The following is a 13288-nucleotide window of genomic DNA, read 5'->3' as shown; positions in this document are numbered from 1 at the left end:
CCAGGGAGGCTACCTGGAAAACAGGACCCAAAGAAAGACAAGGGGATCGCCCAATGACGGAGAAATGGAAGAGTTCTACATGAACAGCCTAGACATGAGTGGGGGTAATGAAGGGCGAGGGTCGAGGGAAAGAGAGCTTGGGGGAGCGGGAGATCCCAGCTGGATCAACAACAGAGAGGGAGAACAAGGAATAGGAGACCATGGTAAATGAAGACCACATGAGACTAGGAAGAAGCAAAGTGCTAGAGAGGCCCACAGAAATCCACAAAGATACCCCCACAACAGACTGCTGGCAATGGTTGAGAGACAGTCCGAACTGACCTACTCTGGTGATGGGATGGCCAAACACCCTAATTGTCATGCTAGAAACCCCACCCAACGACTGAGGGATCTGGATGCAGAGATCCATGGCTAGGCCCCGGGTGGAGCTCTGGGAGTCCAATTAGCAAGAAAGAGGGAGGTTTATATGAGCCAGAATTGTTGAGACCAAGGTTGGATAAAGCACAGGGACAAATAGCCAAACGAATGGAAACACATGAACTATGAACCAATGGCTGAGGGGTCCCCAACTGGATCAGGCCCTCTGAATGGGTGAGACAGTTGATTGGCTTGATCTGTTTGGGAGGCATTTGGCAGTGGGACCGGGTCCTATGCTCATTGCATGAGTTGGCTGTTTGAAACCTGGGGCCTATGCAGGGTTGCTTGGCTCGGCCTGGGAGGAGGGTGTAGCTAGAGTTTTCCTGCCTGGCCCACAGTCAGGACAAATCTCTGACACCCGCCAGTCCCACAGCCACTCAGACCCAACCAAATAAACACAGAGACTTATATTCGTTACAAACTGTATGGCCGTGGCAGGCTTCTTGCTAACTGTTCTTACAGCTTAAATTAATCCATTTCTATAAATCTATACCTTGCCACGTGGCTTGTGGCTTACCGGTACTTTACATCTTCCTTGTCCTGATGGTGGCTGGCAGTGTCTCTCCCTTAGCCTTCCACTTCCCAGAATTCTTCTCCTTGTCCCGCCTATACTTCCTGCCTAGCCAATGGCCAATCAGTGATTTATTTACTGACCAATCAGCAACACACTTGACATACAGACCATCCCACAGCAGGAGGGGACTGGACCTGCCTGGACTGAGTCTACCAGGTTTATCTCAGTCTGCGGGGGAGGCTTTTCCCTGGAGGAGGTGGGAATGGGGGGTGGGCTGGGGGGAAGGTGAGGGGGACGGGAGGGGGGGAGAACAAGGGAATCCGTGGCTGATATGTAGAACTGAATTGTATTGCAAAATAAAAAAAAAAAATGACAAAAAAAAGTGCAAAAGAAAAAAAATGTTATGTCAATTACCAAAGTTTTTCACTACTCCTAAAGCTGTTTAAGTCCTGTCCATCTATTTTATATCAAAATATGGGGACCCTTAGAGATTGCTAAAATTTTCATCGTTTTAGATAATTACCATATTTAAATGATTATTCTCTTGTAGGAAATTAAATGCTACTTACAATGCTTTCTTGTTTTTTTTTTTTCTTTTATATGTGGCATTCAAATAACTTCTTATTCTACATGTGGTCTTCAAAAAATAAATCTGCAAAAACACATCAAAAAGCAATAAAAACTTTTCAGACAAATAAAAACAGAAAGAAATTCATCACCAGCCTCCTCCTACAAGAAATGTTAACGAAATTTGGGTAGTAGAAAAATAGGGTAGTTCAGAAATTGGGATCTGCATGGAGAAAGAAGCATATCAGGTAAGGAACAGATTAAGGTAAAATCCATTTCTTACTCCTAGTTAATCTAAACCAACCATTGAAAACATAGTGACTATGTAGTGACTAGTTATAGCAGATGAATAAATGACATGAATGGCACCAATGTACTGAGGCAAGGGGATGAGGAGCTGGGAATACTCAGTTAAAGACACCTGGCATTTGGTCTGATGAGATGGCTCACTGGGTAAAGGTGCTTGCTGCCAAGTCTGATGACCTGCATTCATTCATTCCCTGGGATCTATATGGTGAAAGGAGAGAACTGTTCCCTAAGTTGTCCTCTGACCTCCATATGCATGGCATGACACATACACACACACACACACACACACACACACACACGCATGCACATGTAAACACACAATAAATACATAAAAAAGATTAAAATATTTTATTAATTCTTTATGAATTTCATACAGTGTATTTTGATCATATTTACCCCACTCCTGTCCTTAATGCTTTCCACATCCACCTCATCTCTTAACTTTCCTAAATAAATGTAATAAAATTTTGACAAATATTTTATTAATTTTTCAAGAATTTCATACAATGCATTTTAATCATACTCATCCCCAACTTCTCCCCTTAATGTCTCCTCTATTCACCACCATCTCCCTGCATCCTCAACTTCATGTCCTCTTTTAGTTTTTAATAACCTAGCAAATCCAATTTGACTACCAATATATTCCTGGGTGTAGGGGCCATCCTCTGGAGTGTTGTTGAGCTACCAGTGCCCATACTCTTAACGAAAACTGATTCTGTCCCTCAGGAGCTCCTCAGTTAAGGCTAGGAGTGGTAATAAAAGTCTTTACCCCTCATTAAGGACATTTATCTTTGCAACAGATAGAGACCACTACAGAAAACTACAACCAATCAAAATGCAGAGTGGTGGAGCCCAGTCCCAATGGGTATATCTAAAAATTAAAAGAAATTAAGAAGAAAAGTTATCTGCATTTCAGTATAACTTGGCAGTGGACTTCTATTATTTTAAAATGTGTACTTGTAAATCTCAGGGCAATCACTAATAAGTTAAAATACATTAACTTTTATACCAAAAGAGGAAATAAAAAAGAACCATATGAACTGCTCCATTAAAGCAGGAAATAAAACAATATATGCAGCGAGGGGGAAAGGGTTATGAGTGGCTAAAAGCACATGTGAAAACTCCTAATATCAGTAGTCACCCCAGAAGTGCATGCTAAGATTCACAATAGCATATTAATATGCACCACTAGGCAGGAATTTAAAATAGAATCTGACAGTACTGCTGACGATGCATAATGCCTGGATCTCTCACATTGCTGGGAGAATGAAAAGTGGCTCAGTCACCTTAAAATAAGCAGTTTATTTTAAAGATAAACATGTATTTACCAGCAATCCCATGATTTAAGTATTTATCCAAGAGAAATAAACATATTTGTATAGATGCGGTACACATAATTATAAAAATAGAGCACACACAGGTTAGTATATATCCATGGCTAATGTGAAAATGCTACCATTGGGAGGTACTACGTAAAGTGTTCACACATCTCTGTCCACATATAGCTTGGCTGATTATTTGTGTACTGGGTAAAGAGTATGTGGACTCCTTCTGCATTGTTTCTTACAACTGCTTGTGAATTTACAATCATCTCAAATTGAGACATTTAGTTAAGAACTTAAGGAAATGTACAACCTGTAAAATTCAAGTAAGGATTAAGAGGCTTCATTAGGAATGTGTCCACTGAATCAAAAAGGTACAGGTATCCTGAGTATAGGTATCAGTAAGTGCAGCTAAACATTATTTATGGCAACGGAGGAGAATGAGAGTAAAGGTCAATCAAGAGGTAATGTCTCGTCTGGATCTAAGGATAACTTATCTATGTTCTGAAGGGTGCCAAATTTATATATCTATATGAAATTTTCAGCAGGTTTGCCTTCCAAGTAATGTTTGGCATACATCCCCCCACCACGGCTTTCAGCACCTTTTGTTTCCTGTTTCTAGGATGATCTTTTAAAGCCAATGGCTATAAAACAAACCCTTCACTCTTTTTATAAACCTAGTTATTATTCAGATTACAGGAAGCCACAGGACTGAATAACATGAGATTCAGGCAAAGGATGAGCCCTTCTGCCTTATGGTAGGAGCTGGGCCCAAGCACTTGTGCCTACATACTGGTTGGCTGACTGTTTCTCAGCAGGTTACCCATCCCACTGAAGTTCACAATGCTCCATTAAGGATACTTGTCCCCAGCTTTGGCTGCATATTAGTGTCTCATCCTCAAAAGATCTGGCATTTGGAAGAACCACTCAGATGATTCAAATTTGCAGCCAGGCTGAGAACCACTGCTTTTTAGAAGATTGATCAGATGTAATTTATGAAACCCTCATGCTGTCTTCCTCTTCTGAAATTCACATTGGCCGTCTTTGTTAACCTTGTTTAAATTTTGTGTTAGATTTTTAAAACTGCATTTACTTATTTACTTAGTGCGTGTGGTGTGGTGTGTATGAATGTCCCACAGCACATGTATGGTGGTCAAAAGACAACTTGTGGGAGTCAGTTCTCTCCTTCTGCTATGTGGGTCCCGGAGATGAAACTCAGGTTGTCAGGCTTAGCAGCATGCATCCTTACCTGCTGAGTCATCTTCTTGCCCTATCCAGTAACTTTAATACTTACTACATGAGTTCAAGTTGTCCATTCCAGAGTGGCAGTTTTCCCTGATGTTTTAGAAGGTTTTGAAACAATAATAGTGCTCTTTAGGGGAGGTTTTCATTCAGAGTGACATTGCATATTCACACAATGATCCAAGGCCTGTTATCACAGAAGATCTTTTGACTGGCAAATAATTCATTTTGGTTCGAGTAAAGGCATAGAGTAAACATTGTTCTGTAAGAGAGCAGGACCAAGGACATTATGCATTGGCTTAATGGCTAAAATTGATGGTGTAAAAGTGTTTCACAAAGACAGTTAATTTCATTCTATATTTTTGGTTACATTAATGCTATTTAATTAAGATGTATATGATGTAGTTGTAGGTAATCCTACCACTTGGGAGGTAGAGGCAGGTTGATCAGGAGTTCAAGGCCAGTCTGGGCTATAAAACAAACAAAACAAAAACCAAAAACTAAAAAAAAGGAATAAAATATCACTCACAAAGCTATCTACATATAATTAACTACGTTTTATGATCATCCTCATAAAAATGGAATTTTCTGTCCAGAAGTTCCTAGGACTATGGGGATTAGGATTCAAGTCATCCAAAGAGATAGCCTCTTTATATTCTGGTCTTCAAGATTAACTCTTATAGGCTGTAAAACGTAGTAATAGATGTACATAATCACACACATTAAAGTTACTGTCCATTTTTCTGGACTGAGCTAATAGCTCAAGTGTTACTAACAATATGATATGGAATGGTTATGAAACAGAACAATTAATGTCTAGTTTAGTATCTCTCCTTTTCTTCTTAGCTTAGTAGAGCTGGAAAACCAGATCTTACAAAATTATTTTGCCTTCAAGAAATGAATAAGAAAAGATATTGAATTTACTCTTTAATGACTGAATACAATTAGAGACAAGACAGCGATATTTATAAAGGTCAGATCTCACAGAGGGGCTCTCTGGTTAGTGAGAGTGTGTCTCTGGGACTACGGTCTGGGAGTGCCAAGTGCTGGCCTTCTGTAGAGGAGGATTCTTGGAGTTACCCTTCTGAGTCTTCACAGCCCAGATTTTTGTCCTTAGTATTGTAGGTATTGGCTGGATTCTCTTTGAACACCCAAAGATATTCCCTTGAGAACAGTCCTACTTTACTTAAGCTCATAAAAGACATGTTTTTTTTTGTTTTTGTTTTTGTTTTTGTTTTTGTTTTTGTTTTGTTTTGATTTTGGCTTTTCGAGACAGGATTTCTCTGTGTAGCTTTGGAACCTGTCCTGGAACTCGATCTATAGACTGGCCTCGAACTCACAGAGATCCGCCTGCCTCTGCCTCCTGAGTGCTGGGATTAAAGGCATGCGCCACCACCGCCTGGCAAAAGACATGTTTTAGGTAGAACAATCACCTGTTAGTTGATTGTGGGGATCATTATTTTCAAATTGAAGACTGCTTTCATCCTCTGTCCGGTATTCTTCTTTGTACGCAAGTGTCTGAAATATTAATCAGGAGATTTCTTAGTTCACGTGAAGCAAGCATAAAGTAAAAAAATTACATTGGTGTTTCAGAGGGATATTAGAAATAGCAACAGAAACTGATTTTCAGTGGAAAGAAGGAAGGAGGGAGGGGATGCAGGCAGACAGGCTATGGTGATGATGAGGAAGAAAAGGAATAGATGTTTCTGAGAGAATATCAAGTAGCTCACAGACTGTCTAGGAGAACTCAGCTGAAGTGGGCAGGGACAAAGGGAGAATTTTAAGATTAAATCTCTGGTAAACTCACACCTTTGCGCTTTCTGGTGAAGGGCATCTTGGCTATTTCTGCATGTGGCCTGGACACTGGCATTTGCAGGGGTTCTGTATACTGCTCAACTTGTGTGTGTGTGTGTGTGTGTGTCACTAGCTCCAAAGTCACAATCCCTTATGGAAATGGCCAGTGAGACACGTTCATGCCGTAGCTAGCAGCATTGCTGGGACAGAAACATTGTCCGTTTGTAGGCTGATAGTTTGTCTCCTCCAAAATCCAGAATGTCGAAAGTGACCCACATACAGCAAGATACTGAGCAGCCAGAATAATAACATACATCCACTGTGAATTAATTAAGAGATTATTTGTGTTAAAGCTAGGGAAACCCTGATATGTACCTGTTTGTCTCTGTCCCTCGTTAGATTCATTGATTTTAGTCTGTCTGGTCCCTGATTTTGATGGTCTCATCCATTCTTGTTTTAGAGGTGACATGGATTTCATTTTGAGCTAAATTGTCTCTATTGGGTGTTGACTCAGTTGGTCTCAGTCTCAGAATATTTCCTGTTAGGCCAAGGACTCAACCAAACTCCATTAGGATCAGACACTACAGCACCTCATGGGCACAGGGTAGCAAATGTCATCCAGAGTGGTGTGCTTTGTCCAGGAGTAGGAGGAGAAGCCCTTTCATAGTCATCAGTGCCATGCATCTTTTAGGTAGGTAAGACAAGAGAGGGCTCTTACATTTTATGCAGAAGGGGAAATGGTTTGAACTTGGGCACAGTTCTATATTCCTCCTGTCACTCAGACTCTTTGTGAACCATTAAAAACAAATTATGCAGCGGGGCGGTGGTGGTGGCACACGCCTTTAATCCCAGCACTCGGGAGGCAGAGCCAGGCAGATCTCTGTGAGTTCGAGGCCAGCCTGGGCTACCAAGTGAGTTCCAGGAAAAGGCGCAAAGCTACACAGAGAAACCCTGTCTCGAAAAACAAAAAACAAACAAACAAAAAGAACATATTATGCAAGTTCTGTTACTATTTGCTTAATTTTTTTCCAGCTAGCAGATGATCCTTTCACAGCCACGAATATATATATATATATAACATTGCCTGGTTGAGCTTAGAATCTTTGTATGACCCTAAAGCTGATTTTGCCAATATTACCTAAAGAAAATCAGGCACAAGGTCTAGATTCATATGAACAAACTCACATAGATATTGAGACCAAAGTGCTAATTTGGTGATTTTCCCTAAGAAGCATACCTAGGAAGCATGTCAGAATATAATCTCATCGGCTAGTGTGTTGGGGGACATTTGATCACACTGTGAACCCCAAGTTTGCATTTGTGTTAATTAAATAAAATTAATCTTGGGTCAGGAGGCTAAGTTAGCAACTAGTTAAGAGAAAGTAATCATAGAGCATTAGAGGGCATCTCGAAGAGACAGAGAGATGCACCGGAAGAAGTAGGGAGTGACTTGGAGTGGCACAGGTTTTTTTATTTGTTGTTGTTTGACGGAGTAGAAGAACGCTTTTTTTGGGAGACACCAGCAAAGAGAGAAGGTTAGCTAGGTACTACTCAACCTCTCTGAGCTATCAGGTTTCCACCCCAGCCTTTGAATCTTGAGTCTTATTTATATAAGACTACATATATTTATAGTTAAAACTACTTTTAGCAGCAGCGACAGAGCCGCTGCCTGTCGGAACAGAATTCTCTCCAGGCTTCGGCCTGAGCGGCCAGGCCACTGCTAGAGAAGCAGGTTGGTAACTGCAAAGTTGCAGTTGCTGGCTGAGATAGCAGTGGATTAAGGCACAGTCACTGTGCCAAAGATAAAACACCACCAGTGTAGTTGTTTCCTGCCCCACCCCCGGTTCCTTTCTTTCCCCCCTTTGTCTCTTCTCTGCTCCTATTTCTTCTCTCTCAAAGAAAAAAAATCTAGTTTATAAAAGAAAGATTGCTGAAGTAGAAAATAATCTCCAGAAAAATGATTCTTGCCCAACGTATCTCCAGAGCCTTGAGCAATACCAGAAATAGGCACTTGATGAACATTTGGTGAATGAATGGATGCCATGGAGTTATTTGTCTGCTCTTAATGGTTACTGTCATTTAAATGACATAGACTGGCATTCAGCAGAGACAGCTGTACAATGGAAAAAGGGTATCATCTTTGGTGTGACACAAATCAAGAGGCTAGATCTCTCATCTAGTACTTATTTTATTAAGTTTCAATAAGTAAGAAAAAGGTGAAAGTAAAAAAGAAGTTTATTTTATAGAAATAGGTTCCACTAAATATAATAGGAAACTCAAAATTAGTGCTTTTAAATATGTTTGATATTTACTTCTCTTTCACGTAGAAGTCTGGAGTTAGTCAGCTTAAGTATGTTATGGTGGCCCATATATAGGGACCCATATCTTATCATTCTGTTCCACATTTTCAGCATGTGACTTTCCTTTCCAGTCACTCCATGACCCAAGATGGCTACAGGACCTTCAGCCATCAAATCTGTGTTGCTGGAAGAGACAAAAAGAGAAGGGGGAGAAAAAGAAAAGAAAAGAAAAAAGAAGTTTCCCAGCACTCCATAGTGAAACCACATTTTGTGGTATAGAAATTTGTTGCATAGCTAAGCCTTTTTCTTGGTACGGAAAGCCTGGAAATACAGTGTTCTTTTTTGTCAATGCACCTAGTTGAAACTTTGTGTTCCATTACTGAGAAGAAAGAAGAACATAGATAGATGTCTTGCTTGCTTGGCCTCCTCAAATGGTTAGTTAGGAAGGTCACTGTGGTCAGTGTGTGTAAAGCACCAACATAACCAAAAAAGTTTATCCTAATCAAATGTATTAACTGATCAAAGTTTCTGCTGGTTGAAACACTTGATTTCATAATTTTGACTGTTATAGCCCTTTGGTTACTTGGTTACACTGATAATAACACCCTCTTAAAATTGTTAGCTGTCTTTTACGTGGTGGCTTTTTTTTTTTTAATTTTGAGACTGGATCTTACTATGTAGCATAGAATGTCCTGGAACCTGTTATCCTCCTGCACCTTGAGTGCTGAGATTACAGGCATGTGCTTTTGCACCCAGCTCAGATAGTGGGATCTTTAATTTGGAAAAAAATGTATTTCATTTACATATTTTTGTGCTCATGTATGTATGTACGAGTGTGTGTGTGTGTGTGTGTGTGTGTGTGTGTGTGTGTGTAAGTGTGAGGAAAACTTGTGGAAATCAGTTCTCTCTTTCTACTTTCCACCATGTGGGTTCAGAGGATCAGACTCAGAGAAGAGAGTCAGCCTGGGCAGCAAGCACCTTTACCCATGGGCCATCTCACTGCTCCAGATGATGGGATCTTAATGACATTGTACAGATATTTTTCCAATTAAATTTCACAATAATTCCTTAGATAAGTAGAAATATTTTATAAAAGAAGAGACTTAGTTCTCTGAAACTAGGCCAAGGTTGTAGAGAAGTGTATGACTCAAACCCCAAGCCTAACTCCACCTGAGTGTTAAATTCTCCCAATGTTAAAGAGAACATTAGAAACAAAGTATTTATAATTCAATCATCTTGGCAAAATACAAATTTTGCTTATGGATTTCATATACATAAGTATTTGATATATTGTTGCAATTAAGTATGTACACATCAATTTACCCTTTGCTCTTTCTAATGTGAAATATCATTAAACACTTCCCATCTTTTGTTTTCTCAATTATTTTTTCTTTTTAATGTTCGACCATTAAATCTTCCCTCTTCTTTCCCCTGTATCCATCTCTCTTTCTTTTTTGAGGCAGGATCTTCCTCTGTAGCTCATGCTAGCCTCAAACTTAGTAGTCCATTTGGGGTTCAAAGTTACTATCGTCTTGTCTCTACCTCCCAAGAGTGAAGTTTACTGATAACTTTTTTTTTTCTTTGAGGTGAAAGTTATATTTTTTGTCAACAACTGTCTCTTAAAAGAAATAAATGTTCAAACAAGCACAAACCATATAAGTCATTTTGTTGTTTGTCAAGTGCATTACATCAGTACTCATGAGGTCAGATTGTTGCTTTTGAAGGCGGTCACGAGCCATTTGCTTAAGATGGTGCACATACTTTTAGGTTATGACATACATTTTTGTGGACAGCCACACTCAGAGAGACAAGGGACCAGGCAAGAATAAATTGTGTATGGTGAGGAAGTCTCTTTTGGGGGGTTGGGGTGGGGAGGACAGAGACGGAGCAGTGACCGAGAGGAAGAGACAGTATCCCTTCCTTTTATGCCCGCTCGCATTTCTTTTCCCAGAAAATCATTTCTCATGACCAGAGAACCCCTTTTCGCGTGCGCCTGCGCAGTGTCTTTAGGAGGTTTCTTTTCAGCGCCCGACCGCTTCATTCTCCGGTACTCCTCAGGCCTCGCTGAGGTTCCCGCTTTTCTCGCGGGGGTCATCACAGGGCGCCAAATGCGCTCCCGCGGGAAGGCCGGGGGCGGGGCGCGGCTCGGCGCTGCACGTCAGTGGCCTTCCGGGCGGAAGTCCACAGCCTTCCGAGCCGCTGATTGGCTTCGGTACTGGCGCCTATCTCGGCCCCCGCGCCAGTTTCGGGCTGCTTGGCGCGGAATCGGGAGACTGTCTGACCATGGCGCCAGTCCACGGCGACGACTGCGAACTGGGCACAAGCGGTGAGCGACGAGCGCTGCTCGGGGCATCTGGTTGGGAGTGTGGGGGTCGCGGCATGATTGAGTGGGGCGGAGGGTCTCTGCTTTTAATTCTTCCGAAGGTGGCGTGCTCTCGGACAGCCCCTCAGGTCTGTTTGGCGGGTGACTTTAATCTTTCTGGGCGGAGACCCTAGGGGCTTCCTTATGGGGTCACTGGCTGAAGGAATTTTTGTTTGGGAGGTTTCCTTCTCTTGCGACAGGCGCCACACTCGTTGGCTATTTTCCTTTCCTTTGATGAGTCGCGCACACGTGCGGGTTACAACTTCATGGCAACCTGTCTCGGCAGCGTTTGCTCTCCCCTGATTGGAACTGTTTCGTTGCTCCCTTCTCAGGTGTCGGTTTGAGGTCCGGGATAGAGCATGCGTGTGCTTCCGTTTCTAGGAAGTCCCAGGAAAATTGTTGGCATTTATTATAGAGGAGAGAGTTGCAAGTGCTGTCACCAGATACAAATGAATCTTGTCTTTATATGTTAAGAATTTTTCAGATTCTGCGGGAAAATTCCTTAAGTGCTGCATAGAAATAGTATTCAGATGTAGTCATTTTGGGCGAAGTTTGTAAAAAAAAAAAAAAAAACAAACAAACAAACCAAAAAACCCAAAAAACTGTTGAGTAGCATTTTGGATGCCTTGTATATCAGGCAGTTTGTGAGTAGTAATCTTTTATTTCCTGAAGTTATTTCCTGAAGTAGGATTCAGAAATGCAGATGGCCTTGTCTGATTTCTGATTTTAAGCAATGTTCAACTGAAGTGTGACTTAACTTCAGTTCTAACTTAAAATCAGATACTTTCTTAGCCTAGCATCACATGGCCTGTCTGTCACTCAGTGTGCATCGCCATTAATGAGATCTTGCTGCCTAATCAATTTCCTTTGCATTCAGCTAGTTTTAAATCACACGTTCCAAATTTTCTTAGCCTTTCTCTTTTCTTTGAAGACAAATTATTTTGGAGAGTCGACTAGCCTGGATTACAAATGGAATGTCAGATGTGAGAACATGAACAGTCTGCAGCCCCCCTATCAGTGATTTGTCTCTAAGCCCTTTCTTCACCCTAAAAAACTGTACTCCATCTGTGAACATCAAGAAATCACTCATTGGAGGATACTGTGCAATCTTGAGACCCCTCTTAAGTCATGGTGTTGATTAAGTATTTGCTGGGGACTTGTGACTGGAATTTTTCCTTTAGAGCAGATGAAAAGATTGTTATGTGAAAGACTGCTGCAGGTTACTGTCTTTGCCTGCTTTTGGGGAGGGTGGAGGTACTCCAAGTGGTGATTTGAAAACAATATTTAAATCTTTCTGGTTTTTTCCCATTGTTGTTCTTTTTTACTAACTTGCTTACATGAAGCATTAGAGACATTGTTTAAAAAAAAAGAAAACAGGCTTTTTTGTGTTGGAAGGTGGAACACATGGACAGTGGCAGCAAAAAATAGCAAGGTGTGTAATTAGCTGCTGTTGTACATGAAAGCCATCGGGGTTTTTAATGATAAAAAAATCTGGTATATTGGTTTGTTCAGCAAATATTTATTATGTAGGTACTAGGCATAGGCATTCTGCCAGGCTCTGGCATTAGCACGATGGGTAGAGTGGATGTGGCTTCTACCTTCATGGAGTGAAGAAAATAAACAGTCATATGTAGTGCCACATTGAGTCTTCCCAGAGGAAACTGCTTGCTTTATTTTTGCTTTCTGAAGCTAGACGAAAGTATTGGCTAGGTGTGATGTGTGGAGTGGATGTATGTGTATATGTGTTTGGTTATTCTGCAACTACACACACACACACACACACACACACACACACACACACACACACACCCCACGCATTCACACATGCATACTGAATTTCTTCTGTACTGCTAAGTACAAAATGAGATAGCCATTCTTCTTTAATCCTTACAGCTTTATGGGGCAGATGTGTTTTCCCCTTTTCATGAGTGTGAAAGGGTCTTAAAAGTAGCTCTTCCTGTGTATGAAAAGAGATTGGGAGTTTAATAATGATCAAAAAAGCCAGCTACTGGAACCAACTCTAGTTGCTTTAAATAAAAGAAATTTATTAGAATACTGTGTTGTTTGCAGTGATCATGTAGGACTGGAAAGCCTATCTGGGGGCTGCCTAGCCAGAAACAGTGATTACCATTGTGCCGCAAAACTGGGCCACAGAGGAGGTCATTGCCAACTATGGAAAGATACTCAGATGTTGAAGTTTATACCTTGAGATATACTGGCCTCACATTTTCAGTTCTGTAGTAGTTGCTGTTTTTTTTTTTTTTTTTTTTTTTTTCAAACTTCCTTAATGCATGTCTCCTTCCTTGGGACATTAGCCTCCAATTTAAAATCTGAGCCCCTGTTTGTCATTGGTAGAGACTATTTTATATGTTCATAGCCTAGCTACAAGGCATCTGGTAAGGAACACCTACTTGTAGGAGCACCCACTATAGCAAGTCAAAGGCTCTGTGAACCCTCAAGA

General features: G+C 41.0%; 1 protein-coding gene across 1 annotated transcript in view; it reads left to right on the top strand.

Annotated features, from left to right (window-relative positions):
- The first annotated feature begins 10652 nt into the window (after positions 1-10652).
- Pola1 (DNA polymerase alpha 1, catalytic subunit) overlaps positions 10653-13288 on the top strand; it is a 330473-nt gene continuing 327837 nt past the window's right edge. The window contains exon 1 of the mRNA XM_059250151.1: positions 10653-10791. Coding sequence (XP_059106134.1) covers positions 10749-10791 — 43 coding nt within the window. The 5' untranslated portion in view covers positions 10653-10748. The remainder of the gene's footprint in view (positions 10792-13288) is intronic.

Source organism: Peromyscus eremicus, chromosome X, assembly GCF_949786415.1.
Source record: "Peromyscus eremicus chromosome X, PerEre_H2_v1, whole genome shotgun sequence".
In the NCBI taxonomy this organism is placed as follows: domain Eukaryota; kingdom Metazoa; phylum Chordata; class Mammalia; order Rodentia; family Cricetidae; genus Peromyscus; species Peromyscus eremicus.
Note: the sequence above shows the minus strand (reverse complement) of the source record. Positions and strands in the feature narration are given on the sequence as shown.